This window comes from Sceloporus occidentalis, unplaced genomic scaffold (assembly GCF_023333645.1).
Source record: "Sceloporus occidentalis isolate IW3139 unplaced genomic scaffold, rSceOcc1.0.p SCAF_1, whole genome shotgun sequence".
Classification (NCBI taxonomy): domain Eukaryota; kingdom Metazoa; phylum Chordata; class Lepidosauria; order Squamata; family Phrynosomatidae; genus Sceloporus; species Sceloporus occidentalis.
Window position 1 is genome coordinate 303,443,157 of NW_028316981.1, and position 24,409 is coordinate 303,467,565.

Genomic DNA, 24,409 nt, shown 5'->3' on the forward strand with positions numbered 1-24,409 from the left:
AATGCTCAGCCATGAATTTGACTGGAGGGAATATGCAGGGGCTTTTTCTCATTGTTGAGATCTTCCTTTTGGAACTTAGTACAAAGGCAAATATGCTAAATTTTCATTTGAGCTTGAAATTCTGGTAGACATTGTAGAAAATAAGTAATGTCTCCCATGCCCAATAATAGAAAGTATCATGCATTTGTTGTGAAAGGTTTCAATTTCTCCTTGTAAACTGAAAATGCAATTGAGTGTTTGCCCCCTCCCCAAGGTGAAAAAGAAGAAAAATTTAAAGAGGTAATATTGCCAGTTTACATGGTTTACATGGTTCTAGTTGAAAGGCAATGTGTGTTATACATTAAAAACATAAAACACTTTGCATCTTTCTTTTACATCTCTGCTTCCCTTGAGAGATTAGAAATCTGAAAGCCTGATTTATATGACACTGGGGAGGTGGGGTGGGGGAGGAAAGTAAGCCAGTCCAGCAGTAGTAGAGCTGGATATTTTCATATTTTGACATTTTCTCCAAAACAGGTATTTTAATAATCTAATCTACTGGCATCTGAAAACAGGACCTTAAATACTGGCTCCATTTCCTTCCATCAAATATACACAGCAGGTTCAGGTGGTGACATATGGGTATCTGATGTTAAGTAATTGTGTTCTTTCATTGTGAAAGAAGCAGAACCCATTTTCTTATTTTGCTGGGGAAGACTACTGGATTATTTGATGGTATAGATACTACATCATAGCTGGCACTTGGGGGTGGCATGACTGGGTGCTGTCTGAAGGCCAGAAGTCTATAGAGATCCACTGAACCTATGATGCTTTCATTCTTTGTTCATATTGCCCTATGACAGCCCCAAGATGTCTCACTGCAATTATGTCTACTTTTAAGTTATTTTAACTGCATTTTATAATGTTGTTATTTTAGTTTTAATGAAGGGGATAAGGGGGATTGTGTAATTTTAGTTATGTGTGTAATTCTGCATTTCATTTATGTACTTTTTACTGTTGTAACCCGGCTCAGTCCTTTTGGAGAGGTGCGCTAATAATAATAATAATAATAATAATAATAATAATAATAATACAGTCATCCCTCCATATTTGCGGCTTTGATATTTGTGGATTTGATTATTCATGGATTTCATTAATATATTCTCTCTAGGACTGTCTAGGTCCTCCAGTGCAACTCTGTGGTCAACTTTAACTAAAAGTTGCACTGAAAGACCATTTGTAGCTACTCCAATGCCATTCTATGGTCAGTGTACATTGGACATTGACCACAGAGTTGCACTGGAGTACTTAGAGATTCCTAGAGAGGTGTCCTCTCAGGTAAAAACAGTGTTTTTGTTATTTGCGTTTTTTTCCATATTCACGGGGGTCTTGTTCCCCTAACCCTAGCGAATATGGAGGGGCAACTGTAATAATAATATAAGATATTCTGGGAGGCTGGAGTTAATGATGGACTTTCTAGAATTGTTTCTGAACTCTTGTGGTCCTCATCTTGTTCTATACCATGTAGAAATAATACAGCTTGACACCACTCTAAGTGCTGTAGTTCCATTTATGGAATCCTGGGATTTGTAGTTTTATAAGGTCTTTAACCTTCTCTGCCAAAGAGTACTGGTGACTTACAAAGCTACAAACCCCAGGAATCTGTAAGATGGAGCCATGGCAGTTAAAATGGTGTCAGACTGCATTGTTTCTACAGTGTAAATGCACCCTGGATATTAGCAGAGCATTTGATAAAGTCCTCCATGGTATTTTGAACAGCAAACTGATTAAATGTGTAATAAATGGGAGCACTGTCAGATGGATCCATAATTGGTTGAAAAATCGTGTTCAAAGAGTCATCATCAATGGCTCAACTTCTAACTGGAGAGATGTTCTGAATGGGTTCTGGGTCAACAAATCATTCTTATCACTGACATAGGGCCCAAACAGACAGGCCAAAATAAAGCTGCTTCAGGTCACTTTGGAGATACGCTGTTTAAATTATGCGTGCATCCTAAGAGGCCGGAAGCCATGCCAAAGCCACACTCCAGTCCAGCTTCTGGCCTCTTAAGATGCATGTGACATTTAAACAGTATACCTCCAAAGTGACCTAAAGCAGCTTTATTTAGGTCTGTCTCTTCGGGCCCTTAGATCCCTGATGGTGAACCTTTTAGAGACCGAGTGCCTAAATTCAGTGGCGTTCCTGGGTGTCAGCAGGTGCCGGGCACAGGACTTCCAGGGGTGGGGCTTTCAGGGGGTGGGACATTCAGGGGCAGGGCTTCTGGGGGGAAAAAATGCAAGGAAAAAATGGAAGACCAGACCAAATTGAAAAACAAAACAAAACAAGAAAGCCACTCATATAAATATTAAAGATATCCTTCTCAGCCCTGCTGAAAATGGTGGACCTTTTGTAATCCCTCCTGGACAGAAGGTGGTGGGGGCCTCTTTCTCTAGATTTCTACAGAAACATAGCTACCTACTGGGGTTGCTTTAGCTAGATTTCTTGCACTGAGTGTGGGTTGGACTGGATGACCCATGGGATCCCTTCCAACTCTATGATTCTATAAATGTGTGGCCCATGGTATTTATTTGGAGCCTGAACCCACTTTTGTGGCCTCTCAAACCTCCCCTAAAGCCCCCACATTCCCCAATTGTATATTTTGATGTGATTTAGGGGAAATTTTTCACTGAGTCATAACTCTCAAATGCACCAAAACTGTCTGAAAATGTAACAGTTTGCTTCCATTCTCTCCTGTCCCCTCGTGTTTTGAAAATCAGCCTGAGACCAGCAAAGTGGGAACCAGAAGTGTTGTGATGTCTTTTCCAGTGTGCTGCTGATGTGCCAGTGCAGTATATGGGGGTCAAAACTGTCCCTGTCTCTCCACATACAGTTGGAAGTCTCTAATCTCTAATAATGCTATGAATTTGATCTGAATGTATGCCCTTAATTTCGCTGCTATTTTCCAGAGGTTGGAAATGTGGTCTTTTTCACCTGTGACTCTAAGAATCCCCTCAGAGTCTGAGAGATTCTGAAAATTATAGTCCAAAATGTAACTTTTCTGAGCTTTTTTCTGATCTCTTTCCTATGGGGTCCTTCGCTTCCTGTAGTAACCGCACCCCTTTCCCATACATATGTAGCTACATGTATGCATAGGTACCTAAATTGCTGCCTATTTCTAAAATGACAAGTTCAAAGCCTCATCCATTTTGGAGATCATTTCTTTTACTTGGACACCTTTCCTGCTGCTGCCAAAGGAGTGAAGGGAAGAAATTATGTTTCTGTTGCAGTAGAGCCTCACAATAGGTTGCGGGGGAGAGGTTCTGGTTTAAGGTTACCCAGTGAGATCTGTCATCTACCTGAATGATTAAAGTTTAGCTGGGACTCTTAAAGCACATTGCCACTCACTATATGAATAATGAATAAATGTGTCTACAAAAGACCCTCTGAATATCTGTCTATCTGTCTGCGACAGCCATACCTTAATGGGACATTATGCCTCATAATATAAGAGTATGGCAGTAGTTATGCAAGTTGCAATGTAGCCAGGCTTCAAGTTGAGATTCCAAATTCCAAAGAGTGAAGACTGAGTGACAGAAACTGATTGTGTGATAAGGAGAGAAATTGCACATGTGTGGCCATTAGCTGAGGGAGTGAGAGGATGGAGGAGATGTGGTAAGAGTGAGGATGACAAAAGCAGGGAAAGTGCCAGCCTTTGTCATCCTCACTCTTACCATATCTCCTCCATCCTCTCACTCCCTCAGCTAATGGCCACACATGTGCAACTTCACTCTTTATCACACAGTCAGTTTCTGTCACTCAGTCTTCTCTTTTACCCTTACCTTCCTTCAGGATACCAATGCCAGATGCCCCCAAGGGGATGAGTGCATGGGGAAACAGGTGCTCCCACTGAGTGGCATTAGGTCCCATATCCCCGTGGTGAATGATGCCAGGAAGAGGGCTCTATAAGGTACTCCTGGCAAGACTACTAATGTTAAAAATGGAAGGAAAAACAGAAAATCCTATGTGTCTGGTTTGGGAGTGCTATGTATAAACCTGAGCACTGCTGGATAAACTTCAACTAGGAGAGAGAGAGAGAGAGAGAGAGAGAGAGACAGCCCATTAGAGGCATGAGTGAAATTCATTCCATACGTTGTTAGTTTGCATTAGTGTTGCATCTCCCAATGTCATAGAAATGAATTCTGCCTCAGTGTAAACTAACTCATAATTCTCATTCTGAACCATATACTTGAAGAAAGTTGAAAGGACTTTCAAGGAATGGTTGGCTGGACATTTTGATCCCTGAAATAAAGCAGCAAATAATGCCCCCTGCCTATGGAAGTGAAAGTATGGAATACCCAAGACCAGTTTATAGAGATTAAAACAAAAACAAAAAAGTGAAGATAGCTCCTGTAGCTTTAATTGTTATGCAGAAGAGAGATTGTCAGCAGATGTTGCTTGTCATACAACCAGGTAACAAGCAATGCCTTCTGAAATTCCCACTTGTACACAACTATTAAAATTGCAGAAGCAGTCCCCAGTTTTCACTCTGGCAATCCTAGTCAGCTAATATGGGCATGAGAGGGAAAATCCCACATGTACCTCTCCTTGTCTTGGCAGGAAAACTTCAGTAATAACAAAAATATAACGTATTTAATAAATTTATGATATCCAAAATCTTTTAGATGAAATAACACCTCCCCGTGCTTAATAGTAGGAGAGGCCATGCTTCAAAGCTTTGGTGTCCAGTATGCTGCACCACAACTGGATTCATTGGCCCAAGCAGATATTGATTCTGATGCTTGCTCTGTGGACAGAAAGATCCCATCTGTAAAATCTGGATTTTGTTTTGCACTCTTCACAAAGCATCCATCACCTGGAGAGGTAAACCTGCTCAGGAAGATCAATTAAAATTGCTTTCTCATTTGACCGAGAGCCTGCTTACCAAGGATTGACCCCATACCACAGATTTTCTTCACAGCTTGTTCCCAAAGAGGTGAAAGATTACAAAGGTATTCTCTGTTAAAACAGCCCTTGGTAATGAAAAGCAAAATCCAAAGAAGAAGCTTTGCGGGTCCTGAAAAGTCAATTCTTAGAAGGGGGGAAATCAAGAGTTAAGAGATAATTTCTTTGAAGTTGAAAGAACGTTTCATTGATGGCAGGTCACATGCTGTCTGTCTGTTGGTTAGGCATACAGCTGTTGATATAGCATGGTTGAAAATATTTTTAAAAGAATCTTCCTATATATTTGAGACCACCATATCTGTCAGAAAGGAAAAGACATGCATAAAACAGGAACTGCTGCTATTTTCAATTAGCAGAGAGGGGAAAAATAACATTTACAAGAAAATACCCAACTGCTTTAAGATACTATAGTAAGGAACATTTTGTCCTTTGAAGAGTTTTCTGAGGCTAGCAGGGGGAGGGTGATAGCTTTTATGTTCTTGCCTATGGATTTCCAAGGTTTTTTTTTTTTTTTAATGGGAATACTTCACAAAACTGTACAAGCAAATAATGGTTTGCCATCTGGAGCGAGCATGCTGTAATTTGGTTCAGTTGTTCCTCATGAACCAACCATATTGTTCCGTCACTTGATTGTTCTTTTTTTGTCCTTTTGGTCCTCTTTTTTTGCTCTCAGTATCCTAACTTTCTTCACATGAAAAAGTTTATGAACAGGGTAGGTTATGCATGAGGAAAGAAGAGGGAACCTCTGCCAAATTATACATGTCACTCCAGTGGAAATGATATTAGAATATTTAGAATTTATGTAGTATGTTTAAGTCTTCAGAGAATTTCTCATACACCTCTGAGAATTGTCTTATTTTTCCCAGTTGAAACAATGCTGTAAGATAGGTCAGTGTTATTCACATGATGCAAGCAGGTGAGAAGAACAAAGAAAGTGTAGTTTACCTAAGACCACTAGTGAGAGTGCATGGCAGATGTAATGTTAAACGGGGACTCCCAGTTTATTTAGTCACTACATTGCAGTAGTTCTTCAAAACCTGATTTTCATACTTCATCTTTGTTACATTTTCACCTTGACACTAAATTTCACAGGATACAGTCTTACACTCATTAATGTAGCACAGTTATTCCTCAATTTCTTTCCCAGCGATCAGAGTTTGGAAAAGTTATTTTCAGTCAAAAAGTAACTTTCTAAAGCTCTAGTTCAGAACATAGTGTTCTTATACATTGTTGTTATATGTTAGCACTTTAACTTATGGCAACCCAATTACTGAGGTCTCCTTCTATGTATAAGACCTTCCAAAGCAGTGATTCCCAACCTTTCTATGGATATTTTGGATTTTAGCTCCCATAATTCCTAATGGCTGCCCAAGTAGGTTGGGGTGTCTGGGAGTTTCTGGTCAGAAACCCCTGTTCTAGAGCATAGCCATCTAAAAGTATGAATTGAGAACATTTCACTATTTTAATAAGTTAGGCTACTGGCCCTTCTAATTCAATAACATCTATTCCAGTTGGCAGCAGCTATGCCACTCTCAGGCTGCAGGTATCTCACCTCTGCAACCCAAGAAGACACTTCTAACTGGAGTTGCAAGGAGGCAAACTTGGATGAGGCCTTCTATGCGCAAAATAGTTGTCCAGTCACTGAACTTTCATCCTTCACTGAATTAAATCTTTCACAATGCAAAATGCAAAATCCTACATTGTATCTGAACAGTGTAAATCTACACTCACATCGTTAAGTGGTGGAAATATTACTTCATTCTTCTGCTGAAAACCAATATTGTGCAACTAATTACATATCTGCCAATGTGTCTGCTGTTCCTGCAGTCCAGTGAATCAAGTGGGCACTGAAGGCACTGGTGAGTAGTTATGCACCATCTGAGAATGTGCAGCTGCATATACAACAGTAACAATTCTCGAACTCTGTTTATGCAACTATGAACTGAACACAGATGTTATGCTATGGCCACAAACATTCAACTGCATGTGTAAGAGAACTTCTTTTCCAGTAGGGTGCCAGCCATAGCATTGTAACTTAACAATCCAACTCAAGTTTTATTAAGTAACTTCTTAATAAACTGTGAATGGAAGAGGAATGATACACGAAAAAGACAGTGGAACCTACTGCATGCCATTTTCAGCTGAGTGAAACTTTCAGGATCTTAAATTAACACTAATCACTAATCTCAGAATGAAAGCCTGACCCTTGTCTACATCCCTGACCTTTTGCTGGCCAGAGTTTATTAATTCCAACTTAGCAAATTTTATAAATGATAGAGTAAATTATGACCTGACCCCCTCTAACATGAATTCTTGCATTCTAATGTGGCCTTTAGTTATTCAAATTATGCCCAGATCTGGCATCTGAAAAGTATGACTGCTAGAGTAGAGAGAGCATTGTCATAAGGGTGCACAGAGTTTATATCCACAAGTTGAAATATAATATATTGCATTTGCTAAGATAATTTCATTTTGCTGTGTCACTGTTCTTTCATTTTAAATAAAGACCTTAACATTTTACTTATTCTAGTATAAAGCCAATTTTATCAGGACTGGGTATCATTGCCTTTCCAAAATATCCATACTCAGGGTTTCATACATAAATTATTAGGCTACAATGGAACTTAAAATTTGTTTCCTGGAGTACCCACATATCCAGAAGGAGGAGACACCTGCCTGCATGAATGTCCCTCCATGCCATCTGAACTCAGAATAGCTACATCTTGACAAAATGTGGGCTTGTGATTAACATCATCATATATTATTTTCATCCTGTGTGAAAGCTTGTAACATTTATTTTGTGCATTTTGTTTGTCACAATAAAGATATCATAGTTTTGTGGATTTGGGATGTTATTGTACTTTGCTACATAGCCAACATGGCTACCCTTGGATATAATTATTAGGGTACATGGGATATCTCACCAATCAATCATCTTTCTGTTAGGAACCGATAGAAGAATGATTGAGTGTTATCTGAATTGCTTCCATAAGGATACACAGAACATCTGTCAAGAGGAAGCACTTTGGTTGAATTAATGGCATGGTTTCTTTACATCAGGGGTAGGCAACTTCCAGTGATTATCAGGCTGCGGCTGCCTTGAGATGCTGGAGGATTCCACCTGTGCTTCTAACAGTCCACATTTTGTGGGTTAGAACATACTTCCAAGTGTCTAAATACACCTTCTGTGGAAGGGGTGGGGAATGTGTTGTCAGGGATGATGGGAGTTGTTGCTGTTCACCTCTGGCTCGAATTCACCACCTTGTTACGCACCGGCGCTGACCAGTTTTGGCCAGTGGTTAAAGCTTTGCTCTAAAGCAGCAGAGTTACAGAGAATAGGCTGAAGACCCTGACAAACTCTCCAAGCCTTCTCACTCTTGCTTCCACAGAAGTCTTCACACTTCTCCAGGATCCAGCTGGCTCTTGTATCTTCACTCAAGACACCAGACAACTCAGTAGTCTTATATAAAAGATCTACTTTATTCTACTATATACAGCTCCAAAACTATCCAACACAACTCCTCACTACTATCCACTACTACCCACAAAATACATTAGGATTCATAGCCATTATTATAGTCCTTGGATAATACCACCCACTCTTGTCAATATCCACCCAGTGGGCGTGTACATCCACTCTCATTGGCTCTCTTGTTTCTACCCAGAATTAATGATTTCATCATCTCAGCCTTGACCACTTAACAATTCTCAGGTGTGTTCAATTATCCACTTTACATTTCTGTCCTTGGCATTCAGGACCTGTTAATTACATTACCTATTACACCTGTGTGGCTCTTAATTGCTTCTGCTGAGTCACCCTGACTCTCACATACATGTTTTATTTCATTCACTGTATATCCCATGTTGCTTTTTCCTTAACATGTGTGGCCTATGGATACAACAAGCCCATGTGGGGCCTTTTCCATCTCATAAGCCTCGGACATTGCATGGTTGAAATCCCAGTTCAGATGCAAACAGTCTGGATGATGTCTAGCAAGTTGAGATGACATCTCACAGGTTGAACAAGAAATAGGGCCCTTAACCCAAAATTTAAAAACTTAATTGTTACTCTAGATCTTCCAGGGAAATCCAGAGCCCTCTGTTTCTACACCGTGGCAGCTGCCTGCACACATGTCCTGCTGAGCCACTTGGCTTATCTGCTGCTGTCACCTGTCACTTGATCTGAGGTCGGAACAAGGCACCCCACCATGTGATAATTGCTGGGCATCTTATTCTGACCTCAGAAGCAAACAACCTGGACAGCTCAGTGGAATGCCTGTGAAGTCAGCTGCCCCCATGTGGAAATGGAAGGCTAAGAAATGCAGGGAGGCTGGGGAAGCTCTAGGCTACCCCCAAAATATCCTGGCCAGAGAAGGCCTAAACCCCCCTTCCAAAAAAATGATCTCCAAAACATGCAGCCCCCACTTTATTTTTTTTTCCAGCCAAAAACCTTTTTCAAGGAGATTATTGCACAGCCAAAATAAGTGTCCTAACCCCGATGGGATAAGATCACCTTACAGGTTGCTATCTGGTGTTACCGCATGCCAAAATGCTGCCAAGTGACTACAACCTGTCCCCCAGCCTCACTTAGCCTGCCAATTTTGAAGAGAGGAAGCTTCCGTACTTCAAAATCAATGGGCTAAGCATGGCTGGGAGACAGGTTGCAGTTGCCCAGCAGCATCAGCGACGATTTGGTGTACGATAACAGCAGATAGCAACCCGTAAGGTGACTTTATCACATCGAGGACAGGATGCTTATTTTGGCTTTATGATAATCTCCCCCAAAACATTAGAACTCTCAAAAATCTGAAGGCTTGATTTCTCTTCTCCCCCACCTCATAACTCTCACAATCCTCAGACACACAAAACTCAGGGATTAGCCATACATCCCCTAAATCACAGAACTGGAACTGACATTACATCACTTCTGGTCATGTAAAAAGTGGGCATGAAGCCTGCAGGTTCCAGCTTATGAAGCTGGCCAGACAGTAAATGCCTTGGTCAACTGATTTCAAAATTTCTACTAAAACCACCAGCAATGGAGTTCTAAATAATTATGGCTGAGACTTTCATTTGGTTTGTATTGTTTTTAAAGAAGACCTTGCCAAAATCAGTCACTTTCTTTATGAATGGGATGAAAATAATTTAGCAGGAAGGAAGGAAGGAAGGAAGGAAGGAAGGAAGGAAGGAAGGAAGGAAGATGAATGGAGGAGAAGCTAAACTGGAAAAAATGTCCATCAAGGTTCAGAGCTTTCAGTAATATATAGCTCTTTCATTCTTGCATTCAAGAATTAATAATTATGGAGTTTTCTCTCCAAAGAGTGAGAGTTGCTGCACATTTTGGACAATTTTTCATAAGCTAATGTGTTTTTTATCATTTGCGCAAAAATCCCCTACATTTTAGTGCAGAAAAACAATATATTTTGCAAAAAATATGTTGTTTTCTTTGCAAAAATGTTGGGATTGGAATACTAAAACATTTCTACATAAACGAATATTTCGCAATTCACAATTTTTATCAAAATTCCAAATTTCTTTGTAAATGGGAACAAAAGAATTGTTATCAAAATTCCAAATTTCTTTGTAAATGGGAACAAAAGAACTACATGTCTGTAGTAGGGTAGTTTGGTGCAAAACAGAAAAAAAGGTCTGTGAATTTCTAAAATTCTCATGAATTAGCTGCATGCTTTCAAGTTCTTTCCAATTTATGGCAACACTAAGGTGAACATACTGCAGAGTTTTTATGACAAGGTTTATCATTCCCTTCATCTGAAGCTGTGAGAGTATAACTTGGCCAAGATTACACAGTGGGTTTCCTTGGACCAGTGGGATTTGAACTCTGGTCTAATAGTATCCAAGTGTGACACTCAAGGCACTACATTGCATTGTCTCACATCATGGGTTTATCTACTTCAAAAGGTACTAGAGAAACACAACTACACAGATGGAGTCTGGCTTACAATATATTCTGCATCAGCACAAATGTTTGTCATCAAAGAAAGAGCAAAGAAAAGTGGATGAAACACAACACATGGATTCTCTTCTTCAGAGAATCAACAGCTTGAATCCTAGAAATAAAATTCATCCTCCTGAGGAGTATTTCTGAGAGGCAAAATGGTACATGAAGGCAGAGATGGGGAAGGAAGGAATATGAAACACTTCCTTGTATTTAGTCAGATGAGGGATAATACAAGATGGAGATGATGCATCTTGTTCAGTTTTATCAACACTGACTGTCAGCAATCTAGGGATATAATTATAATTTCTGCATAAGAAACAGCATTTTCTGTGAAGAAATATTACTTTCTATTTAGAAAATGCTGTACCTGGGGACTTACGTTGCACAAAATTCGCACATTACAGAAAATTTTCTGCATAGAAGATACCATTTCAGTTCTATTTCCAGCATAGAAAATGCCGTTTCCTACATGGAAAACACAGATTTCTGTGGGGAAGAAATGCAAATTATGCACAGAATAAATCCCGAACAGCCAGGATTCTCATCTTCAGGATTCCTCTGTACAGCATCTCCTGGCATTTGAGAAACGTATTTTTGAGTATTTAAAGTATTGTTTTCTACATCACTCATCATGTTTCAAGCAAGAATTTTCCTAACTTGCAATGGTACTTATTGAATGTGGGACCTTTTGTGTGCAAAATAGTTGCTCTACCATTGAGCTATGTTTGCTCCCACTATCCAACACCTCCTTGCCATGACCTTCCATAGGATATAGCTGTTGATGAGGACTAATCTTAGGATCATGGAAAAAAGTAAAATAAGAGTAGCACGGAATTTTATGGACGAGTGACTTCTACCCTACATACTTTTCTCTTGAAACACAATCTTAAGCATAGCTGCATGGGTTCTTCTAAACCAACTTCAGCCCTTCAGATGTTCTTGACCTGAAAGTCTCATCAGCCCTAGCCAGCAAAATCAAAAGTGAGGGAATACTGAAAGCATCAGTCAAAGAACATCTGGAGGACAATAGTTATCTGCCTCTGTTCCAAACAGGAATCATAGGAAAATCTATTCAGTAGATATCGTGTCTACAAATCAGACAAAAGACATTTTCCCTTGCCAATCACAAACAGCTGACATGAGACACATAGAGATTCTCCACCTGTCAGCTTGGCAGGTATAGGTGAAGGCTGTGCCTTCAAGACCAGAGATAAGTGTTGCTCATCAATCTATTAATGGACACACACAGTACCTTTTCCCTTTAGATGTCTATTCTGACATTTCTGGCTTACTGCTGAAGCAGCCAACTGGAGACATTATGGGCATGCACTCAATGCAATGCTGTGCCATGCCATGCCATTATAAGAGTGGGATAATGCTTACCTTCTTCCTTCCTCCCTGGCATGCAAAGCAAGGACCACTTACCAGATCCTTGTAGAAGAGCTCTGCAAAGTTGTTGGTCACAGGACTAGCTTTACACATGCATCTCCCTCATGTTGATTTGCAATATTCCATGCTCACCAAACAGTGTTAATAAAGCAATCATGGCTGTAATAGGCTTAAAACATCACATTTAATTTCAGACTGCATGGTATCACTACAGGTGCAGCTCTTTTTGAGTGGAATCACTCATTCATTTTCCACTGGTGTACATGCATATGTGAGCCAGTCCCTATTTACTCTTCCTGGAGATTCTGAATCTTCTAACTTTATGATGCTGACAAAAGTGCATGACACAAATCAATCCAGCTAATACCAGGGAAACGCATCCATTAATTTCAGGCACCCAGTCATTGATTCCCAAGCACATGCATTGTTCTGGTAGAGGCAATGGCAGAAGGTGATAGGCAGTTCAGTTAGCCATTCCAACTCACCTGTCAGAGATCTGGTGGTAGCACTCTCGTAAAGAGGGACTCCCTCCCCAGCATTGTTAAAAGCTTTCAAAGAGATGACATAATGGGAACTGGGTTCTGGAAGAAAAGCAGACATTATATTGTTGATGTTAATGTTTTGAAGCAGGTTTTGGCAACAATTCTACTTGTACTTGCAAAAGCAAAGGTGCTTATAAGGTTTGGACCACAGCCATGGCAAGGCAAATGACAGATCAATCTTGGAAGACAAATGACAAATCAATTCCTTTAGACCAGGCCTACACAAATGGTAATCATGTAAGTCAAATAAAGATCAGCAGGAATCTACTGTCACCCAGCAGCTGTGCATCAATACTTTTGGGTTTTTTTTAAATACTATTTTATTTGTTTTTCACATAATAAAATATTACTATATATAATGTTTGTTCCTGTTTAAGTTTACATATTTACATTTTTATTCCTTCCTTTCATCTCTATCAATTCCGTTTTTTTTTTCCTGTTCAGCTCCAGACCAAAAGAAATAACAGGAACCTTAGCTGTTCTTTCTTAGTGACTGGTTGTCTGTGGTCAGCCACATGACCCATGGTGACATGACTGCTGACCAGCTTGGTGGACCATATAACTTCTGAACTTTTTCAAGACTAGGTTTGGGTGACAAACTAATTTTGAGCAAAGTGGCCATAGTTAAAATAGTTAAAACAATATGTGCTACTGGATGTGAGGGCGATCTGGCTGAGACATCTGTCACCCCATTGATCGCCAGGGTTGATTCGGCTGATCTGGCTGGCTAGGCGGGTGTCCCCTTCCTCCCTCACCGCTCCATGTGCGTCCCTCCCGAAGCTGCGCGCTCGGTGGAAGAGGACGACCGTACCGTTCTTCGGTCAAGGGTATACGATAGCTGCGCTCCCCTGCTAGAACCTCCAAACAAGCTCAAAAACAATATGTGCTACAAAAGGTTTTAAAAACTATTGCACATTCAAATAAATTATAACACTACTTTTAAGTACAGTGCACCTTTTGAATCTGCCAGGGTTTGTTTGCAAGACACCCCCTCCATGGATACCAAAATCTATGGATGCTCAAGTTCCATTATATATAGTGCGGTAGTAAAATGGTGCCTCTTAAAGAAAATGCCAAAATCAAGGTTCGCTTTTGGTTATTATTATTATTATTATTATTATTATTATTATTATTATTGCAATATTTACAAGCCATGCAATCTGTCAGTTCAGAATTTGTGGATATGGAGGGCCAACTGTAGGGCTGTTGTTTTTCAGAAAGACACAATGAAAACACATAGCACAGCCATTGCATATCCCTCAAGCCCAACCATTTAAAGCAAAGTTTTGCCTTCTGACAGAAAGAAAGCAGAGAGGGAACCAACTAAGCCTCCCTTGTGTGTTGGGAGAAGTAGTTCCATAGCCTAGGAGCAGCCATAAAGCAGTGGCGTCACTAGGGTTGGCATCAATTGGTAGGGTAATTCATGGTGTCATCCCCCTCATAGACCTCCTCCCTACACACTACACACTACACCTTAGTCATGTTTTCTGCACTATTGTTATGCATAAATCGTAATTCCTGTATATATCACTGAATGCAATGGTCATAGTTGTGATGTAAAATAACTAGGAAAATTAAAATTATACCATTAGCATATGCACAGCCTCAGTGTCTTTATCGATGCATAGTTTCTTGTGGTTGAAGTGAAATTTTGGTAAAAGATTATGTTTTTAAAAGAATTATAACAATTAAAATTTTCAAAATAATTAACATTTTGATTTTTTTTTCAAAAAAAATATTGTTTAAAAAAATCTGGAATCTCTCCTTTCTGCTCTCACTGACCCTCACCCCACTCACACCATCTTTTCAACATTTTAAAGGGACACAGGCAAGTGCCACATTTCTGCCAAAATGCAGGTGTCTGAGGAGCAGTGGTGTCACCCCTTCCTTAGGTTGTCACCTGGTGCGGTCCGCACCCCTTGCACCCCTTAGTGATGCCACTGTATAAAGAAGGCTTTCGCCTGTTTCCTCACCAAGCAAATTTGGAAGGGTGGTGGGATGCAGAGAAAGTCCTCCTCCAAAGATCATTGGGCAGGGAGATAATTGTTTTCATATAGTCTGGACCTAAGCAATATATATATTTGTATAGGTTGCAAATAGCACTTTGAATTGTGCTCAGACATAGATCAATAGCCTGTGATGTTTCAACAAAGAAGTTATATACTCCCTATAACCAGCTCAGATCTGCCATCTAACTGCAGAACTTTGGATGCTGAAACTTCCAAACAATTTGCAAAGGCAGACACCTCTCTGCCCCTGAATGTTACAGTAATCCAAATGGGATGTAATCAAGACATGTGTTACTGTGACTAGATGTGACATCTCCAGGACTGGGCACAGCTGGTACACTACCTTTAATGGTGCATATGTACATCCAGCCACAACCAAAACCTGGGCCTCCAGGTTCAAAAGTACTCTCAAGGTATAAACTTGAGATGATGATGATGATGATGATGATGATGATGATGATGATGATGATGATAGGATTTATTTATATGCCGCCCAATCATTGGGAATCCGGGTGGCTTACAATAGAGGGGATAATAGACGGTTCCCTGCCGTCAGGCTTACAATCTAAAAAGACACGACACAAAAGGAGAAGGGAATGGTGGGGGGGGGGAGAGGGGATGTCAGGGGGAGTGCAGTTCTATCCAGCACATGCTAAATCCCTACAACCTGATTTTCTGTCCAAATAGCCAACAGTGCCTTCATCTTATCTGGATTAACTTTCAATGTGTTACCTTCTTCTAATCCCTTACTGACAATAGACACTGGCTTAATACTGAGAAAGCATCCTTGGAATTAGATGGAAAACAGAGTTATAGTTGAGTGTCTTTGTCAGACTATTGATACCAAAACCCAAATCCCCAGACAACTTGTTCCAGCAGTTTCTTGTATATGTCAAACAGCATGGGGGACAAGACAGAACCCCAAAATTCATCACAGACCAATGGCCAAGGTATCAAAGCCCAGCACCACCGTCTGAGTGTACCCTTTCAGAAATGACTGCAGCCACTGCAAAACAGTACTTTCAAGTCCTGTCCTGGAGAGGCAGCCCAGAAAAATGTCATGGTTGATAGTATGGAAAACAATTGAGAGTTCCAGCAGAACAAACAAGAATACACACCCCCTATCTAGTTCCTGATGGAAGCAGTCCACCAATATTACCAAAGCTGTTCTGTAAACAGGCCTGAAGTCATCTTGAGATGAATCTAGTTAATCCATTTGACCCAAGAACTCCTGAAGATGGGATGCCATGAAACACTCACTGCTCCATTTACCTATTCAGTCAGTCCCCTCTGGTTGCTTCAATGATTTAGGAAGGCTAAGGATCAGGTATATGTGGTGGCTCTCAACTCTCCAGGGATCTTGTCCATATCCTTAGGCTGCACAAACTGCAAGGTATCCAATAACACAGTATAAGCACGAGCCAAGGTTAAATTCATTGGACCTGTACATCATCCACGTCAGAGCAGATCCAAGTAATTTTATCTGTAAAGTACCTCCTTGAGAATCTAGTTATCCTTGCTCCTTCCCCTCCAAATCTCTAAGGAAACTTAGCCAATAAATGAGAAATAATATAAGCAAAGCTAAAGAGTGCATAGGGAGAAGTTACTAACTGGTCTACAGTCTTTTCAGCATTACTGTCACCTATTTTCCTCTTGAGGCAGCCTCCAGTAATCTCAAAAGACCTTGGCTTATTCATCAAGCTACTTTTAATATGATGATTGCAAGATGCAGCTGTGCTTTAGATGTTGTGCAAATTGAATAAAGAAGTTCCTTCTTATTTCTATCCACCGACTTGACCTCTCAGAGCATCAAATACAGCCACACTCATCCTTCCATATTTGCGGCTTTGACTTTTGCAGATTTGGTTATTCACAGATTTTATTAATATGTTCTCTCTAGGAATCTCTAGGTCCTCCAGCGCAACTCTATAGTCAACTTTAACCAAAAGTCACATTGAAGGACCTAGAGAATCCTAGAGAGAACATTCCACTAGGCATTTGTAGCTCTTCCATCACAGTTCCGTTATCAGTGTCTGGCAGATGTTAACCACAGAGTTGCACTGGAGGACCTAGAGATTCTTAGAGGGGCATTCCCTCAGGCAAAAAAACAAAAAAACAAAAAACCAAACACCAAAAACCCATAGTGTTTTTGTTAATTGCATTTTTTCCACATTCACAGGGGCCCTGTACCCCTAATCCCAGCTAATGTGGAGGGATGAGTGTAAATGATTGTTGATTGCTACCTGCCTAGTTGTTTGGTGTTCAGCCCTGGCAACATCTTTAGGAGAGGAGATATTTCAGTAACGTTCATCTTAAACATTTCCATCACACTAATTTGGAGAGCTTCTCAAGGGCTCAGCTGATGAAGTAATGTGACTTCCTTGACTTGATACCCAAGTGCTACATATTTCACTGTAGCACAGTAGAATGAAGGATTATAATTTACAAAGTGTTATAATAATTCAATTCACTATCACTGGAGGCTATATATCCACATTTCATGAAGATTCTTTTGTAGTGTTCAGCTTCACTGGACTCTGAACTTTTCCTCTCTGCTCATAGGTATACAAGTTTTTCTTTAATCAGCTTTAGAGGCTTAATGACAGGGAGAGAAGAATTTAATGAAGTGGACAGACATCCTAAACACAATCTAGCTAAACTACAAACACTTTTAAAATCTCATTAATTTTGATTACTGAATTCAGAAATTAGTTTAAGTATTGTCTAATTTGCTCTGCAGAAAGAATGCTGCTCAATATGACTTTAACTGCCATGGCTAAATGTTATGGAATTCTGGAATCTGTAGTTTGCTGTGGCAGCAGAGCTCTCTGACAAAGAAGCCTAAATATCTCACAAAACTACAAATCCCAGAATTCCATAGCACTGAGCTATGACAGTTAAAGCATTGTCAAATGGTATTATTTCTGCAGTGCATATTAGACCTATATCCACACTGTACAATTATAACAGTTTGACACCAGTTTAATTTTAATATTTATTGCATGGGAGCTGGGAATTTGTAGTTTACCGAGATGCTTACAATTCTTTGCTAGAATGCTATGGTGTTGGAGAGTGGACAGAAACGCTTTAGCAGAGAATTTTAAGTGCGTATCATAGAATCATAGAATCATAGAGTTGGAAGAGACCGCAAGAGCCATCCAGTCCAACCCTTTGCCATGCAGGAACTCTCAATCAAAGCATCCCTGACAGATGGCCATCCAGCCTCCGTTTGAAGACCTCCAAGGAGGGAGACTCCACTACACTCCGAGGGAGTTTGTTCCACTGTTGAACAGCCCTTACTGTCAGGAAGTTCCTCCTAATGTTGAAGTGGAATCTTTTTTTCCTGCAGCTTACATCCATTGCTCCGGGTTCTGTTCTCTGGAGCAGCAGTAAACAATATTTCCTAAGAAGGATCCATGGCAATTAAACTGGTACCAAACTGTTGTAATTGTGCAGCATGGATACATCCCAGATCTGTACATAAATCTGCAGTTAAAAGGACCTAACTCTAGCTATCTTGTACCCCATAATAATAATAATAATAATAATAATAATAATAATAATAATAATAAAAATTTATTTCTGTTTCCCGCCTCTCCCTGTGGATTGAAGCGGGATTATAGCAAAAAAATTAAACAATACAAAATGCAAATACAATGTTATCTAAAAACACAAATAATAAAACAGTCAGAAATATTGCTACCAATCATTAAAATATCCAATCGTCTGTTCCCATACTATTAGGTCAGAAGTGGGGTGTTCTTTAGGATCAATTATAGCAGATCAAATGGATAGGCCTGCCGGAAGAGATCCATCTTAAGTGCTTTCTTAAAGACTTCCAGTGTAGTAATAAGGCGGATCTCTTCTGGCAAGTTGCTCCATAGTTCAGGGGCTGCGGCTGTGAAAGCTTTATGGGAAGTTGCAACTAATCTAGTTTTCGTGTATTCCAGTAGTTTCTTCTCTGATATTCTAAGAGTGTGGGTTGGATTGTGTAGGGAGAGGCATTCCTCTAAGTAACTTGGATCCAAGCCGTGTAGGGCTTTGAAGGTAATGACCTACACTTTGTATTGCACCCATAAGCTGATCGGCAGCCAATGTAAAGATTTTAATATTGGAGTGATATGGTCTGATCAAGATGTTCCCGTGACCAATCTGGCTGCAGCATTTTGGATCAAATGAAGTTTCCGAACTTGGTACAAAGGTAGTCCCATGTAGATGCATTACAGAAGTTTAAGTGAGAGGTTACCAGAGCATTTACTACTGTTTCAAGGTTCCTCTGGGCCAGGTAGGCCAGGTATCAACTGAAGTTGGTACCAAGCACTCCTGGCCACCGCCTCCACCTGAGAGGACAACTGTAGAGACGAGTCCTGGAGCACTCCCAAACTGAGAACTTCATCCTTTAGGGGAAGTGTGACTCCATCCAGGACTGGTTGACAAATCTCCATCCCTGGACCAGGGGTACCTATCGTACGCACCTCTGTTTTCTCTGGATTCAACTTGAGTTTGTTTTCCCTCATCCAGCCAATTACCGACTCAAGGAAGGCATTTAGAGGAGAGATGCCATCCTTGGTCACTGCAGCAGTTGGAGACATAGAGAAGTAGATTTGGGTGTCATTAGCATACTGATAACACCGCTCCCCATGTCTCCGGATGATCTTTCCCAATGGCTTCATGTAAATGTTAAACAGCATGGGAGACAAAATGGTGCCCTGAGGGACACCAGATGTCAACTCTCTTTTACGAGAGCAGCTGTCGCCTAGCATCACCATCTGGAATCTGCCCAAGAGGTAGGACCTGAACCACTGCAATGCAGTGCCCCCAATACCTAACTCCCTCAGGCATTCCAGAAGGATACCATGCTTATTCTGCTTATTAAAAACAAACATAACATGTAAAATTTGGCTGAATACACAGAGATTCAAAGCCAGAAATTTAAAAGCTAAGTGCTCAAAGCTTTGGGCCAGGTTGCACAAATCTGTCAGTTTCATTTTCTGGCATATTCATTAAAAAAAAACCTCACGTTTTTTTCTGTCCCATATATATATATTAAAAGTACATATTCTAAAATTGAAAATATATCATCATCAGCAGCAGCAACAGCATCTAAAGACCCAAGTGAACTCTGTGGCATGAACTACCTTTCACCAGTTGCTCAGATTGGTGTGCCAGCTATTTCCCCTCCTGAAAGAGATACTCTGACTGATCAAAGTTATACATTTGGTTGGGTAATATCAGTATGTTATATGTCACACTGCCTGTGACAAATATAACAAATGCAAAATATTGCAGCCTATCTGCTTTCTAGCAATGGTTGTATGGAGGAGATCTTGCCAATGGTGGGCAAACAAAAATGGTTTACAATTCATTTCCAGACACAGCTGAGATTTATTGTTGTTAACTGCCACTGAGTCAACCCCGACTCATGATGATCCTGTAGATGAGGCATCTCCAAGCCCCCCTGTCCTCCACTGCTCTGGTTCTGCAATTTCAGGCCATTGATCTCCTTGGCTGAGTGTATCCACTTGACCTGTGGTCTTCATCTCTTTCTACTGCCCTCTACCTTTCCCAATGTTGTATTTTCTAGAGTCATGCCTTCTCGTGATGTGGCCAAAGTACAACAGCTTCAGTTTAGTTATCTTGGCTAAATTTAATCTTCTACAATAGTCTTTTAAGGAGATTTTGGCTTGATCTGTTCAAGGAAGCATTTGTTTGTCTTTTTGGATGTCCATGGTATCCTCAGCACCATATTCTCAAATAAGTTGCTTTTCTTTCTGTCTGCTTCCTTCACTGTTGAGTTCTCATATCTGTACATGGTGATGAGGAGTACAATGGCTCAAACAATTCCACCTGGAGTGTGCAGTTGTATATCTATACTCTTTAGGATCTTGTCTAGTTTCTTTCATAGCTACCCTGCCCATTCCTAATCTTATTTCTTGACTGCAGTATCCATTCCAATCAGTGTTTGATCCAAGGTACAGGAACCTTTTAACTATTTCAATTTCCTCATTGTCTAGGTTTTAATGTAACGTTTTTTTCTAATTTTTTAAAATTGTACTGTTTTTAGTCTTGTAAACTGCTCTGAGTCCCAGTTTTTTGAAAAGGGCAAGATGATGATGATGATAATAATAATAATAATAATAATAATAGGTTGAATTTATGTACAACTGAAGTACTTTTTCAAATAGGCTGCACATCCCCACATACTTTCCCAGGGTCTCTGAGACTCTGTTTTGAATTACTTAGATTTCTAAAAGAAGGTGGATGGTGAAGAGGCACATTTTTTTTGCACTATGGCATCTTCCCTTTGAATTCTCTTTTAAAACAATTTGTGTGACTTCATCTTTTTATTGTCCTCTCAGTATTAGGTGAAGAACTTTTTCTTTCTTGGGCCTTTTAGTTCATCTTTTTCATAATAATGGTGATAAAAAAAAACCCACCCTGCTCTTTATTCATTTGTTTTATGCTGGGATTTTTATCTCCTCTCTGTCGCCTGTGTTATTTATTGTTTATATATTACAGCTTTGATGTTCTAAGCTGCTCTGAGACCTTTAACAGAACAGTAGCTAATAAATCATGTAAGTAAAGAATAAATAGCCCAATGCTCTCACATCAAACAGTAAGGGTCTCATAGTCATGGACCATATACATTCAGGCAAAGCTGCTTGAGGAATTCAAAATGGAGAATATGATATTAATTCATATTGCCTGAACTAATCTGAGGATTAGTACATAGCTGTCCTCTGTGCTCCATGCTTTTCTGAATTTTATAATGTGTTTTCTGCTGAAATAAATGGATTTTTTGAAAAAAATTGGAATAAAGCATGTTAAAATGTGTACATTGGCAAAATAGTTTTGGAAATGTGTGATTTGTAGCAAAATGTATTTGGAACACAGGATGCTGCCTTAGGATGTTATCACACCAGAGTGCTAAGATGCAATAACTGCATTAGTGTAGGAAATAGAAACGTACTGGTCTGGGGACAGTCACTTTAGAATTGCTCTTCAAAAGTGCCATGGCGCTGGTATAGTCCCAGGTTCTATCTTTTGGACAGTGGACTTCATAATCCCACTTTCTTGCTCTATGCCCTTCCCAGCATGACTTGCAGTCTGTATTTCTTATGATTATTTTCAATTGCTGAAGCCCAGCAATTAATTTTTTAAAAAGAAAAGGAATTGGGGGAAAAAAGAAAAGGAAAAATAGACTGCTTGGAAATAGAATCATAGAATCATAGAGTTGAAAGAGACTACAAGTACCATCCAGTCCAATCCCCTGCCATGTAGGACTCTCAATCAAAGCATACCCAACAGATGGCCATCCAGCCTCTGTTTAAAGGCATCTAAGGAAGGACACTCCACTACACTCCAAGGGAGTTTGTTCCACTGTCGAACAGCCCTTACTGTCAGGGAGTTCCTCCTAATGTTGAGGTGGAAACTCTTTTCCTGGAGCTTGCATCCATTACTCCAGGTCGTAGTCTCTGGAGCAGCAGAAAACAAGTTAGCTCCCTCCTCAATATGACATCCTTTCAAATATTTAAACAGGTCTGTCATATCACCTCTTAATCTTCTCTTTTCCAGGCTAAACATCTCCAGCTCCTTAAAGCATTCCTCATAGGGCATGGTTTCCAGACCTTTCACCATTTTAGTCACCCTCCTTTGGACACACTCCAGTTTCTCAACATCCTTTTTGAATTGTGGTGACCAGAACTGGATACAATATTCCAGGTGGGGCCTGACCAAAGCAGAACAGAGTGGCACTATTACTTCCCTTGATCTAGATACTATACTTTTATTGATGCAACCTAAAAAGAGGAGCCCTGGTGGTGCAAAGGAGCCCTGGTGGCACAGTGGTTAAATGCCTGTACTGCAGCCACTCACTCAAAACCTCAAGGTTGCGAGTTCAAGACCAGAAAAAGGGCTCAAGCTTGACTCAGGCTTGTATCCTTCCGAGGTTGCTAAAATGAGTACCCAGATTTTGGGGGGCAAATTAGCTTACAGTTGTAAACTGCTTAGACACTGCTTAGGCGGTATGAAGTGGTATATAAATGAAGCTTGTTGGTTATTGTTTAAAATCGCATTGGCCTTGTTAGCTGCTGCATTGCACTGTTGACTCATGTTCAACTTGTAGTCTACTTGGACTCCTAGATCCCTTTCACGTGTAGTCTCGTTCAGCCAGGTTTCACCCATCCTATATCTGTGTATTTCATTTTTTCGCCCTAAATGCAGTACCTTACATTTCTCCCTGCTGAATTTCATTTTGTTAGCTTTGACCCAGCTTTCTAGTCTATTCAGGTCATTTTGAATCTTGATCCTGTCCTCTGGGGTATTTGCTGCTCTTCCTAATTTGGTGTCATCTGCAAATTTATTTATGCCCCCAATTCTGTCATCCAAGTCATTGATAAAGATGTTGAGTAGCACTGAGCCCAAAACAGAGCCTTGTGGGACCCCACTGGTCACTTCTCTCCAGAATGAAAAGGAATAATTGTTGAGCACCCTTTGGGTTTGGCCAGTCAACCAATTACAAATCCATGTAACAGTTACCTTGTCTAGCCCACATTTTACAAGCTTCTTTGCAAGAATGTCATGGGGAACCTTCTCAAAGGCCTTACTGAAATCAAGATATACTATAGCCACAGCATTCCCTTCATCTACCAGGCTGGTAATAGCAACGGGATGGGGGGGGGGGGGGAGAGAAGCGTAATCAAGCCCACTTGCACTACATAAATTACCGCATATTGGAATGACAGCAGAAGGAACTTATCACAGTGAATCAATAGTAGGAAAGTAGTGCTATTGGGAGGCATTGATAGCTTTTACACATCAGCGAAAAAGAGAACTCCAGGAATGGATGGAAGATCAAGCAGCTGCAGGACAAACACAGAATCATATGATAAGGTACAACCATAAACACTATTTGTTGTTGTTGTTGTGGGCCTTAAAGTCATTTCTGACTTATGGCCACTACCAGGCAAATCTATTGTACAAGTAGGGACACAGATTAATATCACAATTATTCACGTATAAACATGGGTCCTATTATTATTATTATTGTTGTTGTTGTTGTTGTTGTTGTTGTTAACCTTTATTTATAAAGCACTGTAAATTTACACAGCGCTGTACATGCAGTCTTTTTAATTAGACGGTTCCCTGCCCTCAGGCTTACAATCTAAAAAGACACCTCACAAAAGGAGAAGGGAGTAGTGGTGGGAAAGTGGATGAGGTCCAGCAGATCCTCTCTACCTCCAAGTCCTGGACCAAGGCAGATGGACTGGAGGAAGGGCTTGGCTTCATAATGGATGGTTAATCTTCATCCAGGGAAGCAAGCAACAATTATGCAAGGCCTGGGAATGCTTCTCTGAACAGGACGGTCTTCAACTCCATTTTGAAGCTGGTTAAAGAAGTGATGGCTCTTGTTTGGGGGGGAAGAAGGTTCCAGGAGTGAGGGGCAGCGAGTGAAAAGTGGTGAATCCGAGATGGGGCAGAGGAAATCCTGGGCTGGGACAGTAGACCTTGACTACTAGAACGGAGGGCCCGAGTGGAAAGGTGAGGAGAAAGAAGGTCTGATAAGTAA

At 40.4% G+C, this 24,409-nt stretch overlaps 1 protein-coding gene across 1 annotated transcript in view; it reads right to left on the reverse strand.

The window, feature by feature from the left end:
• LOC149324177 (netrin receptor DCC) overlaps positions 1-24,409 on the reverse strand; it is a 227,729-nt gene that overhangs the window by 163,519 nt on the left and 39,801 nt on the right. The window contains exon 4 of the mRNA XM_089487445.1: positions 12,776-12,871. Within this exon, the coding sequence (XP_089343571.1) occupies positions 12,776-12,871 (96 nt within the window). The remainder of the gene's footprint in view (positions 1-12,775; positions 12,872-24,409) is intronic.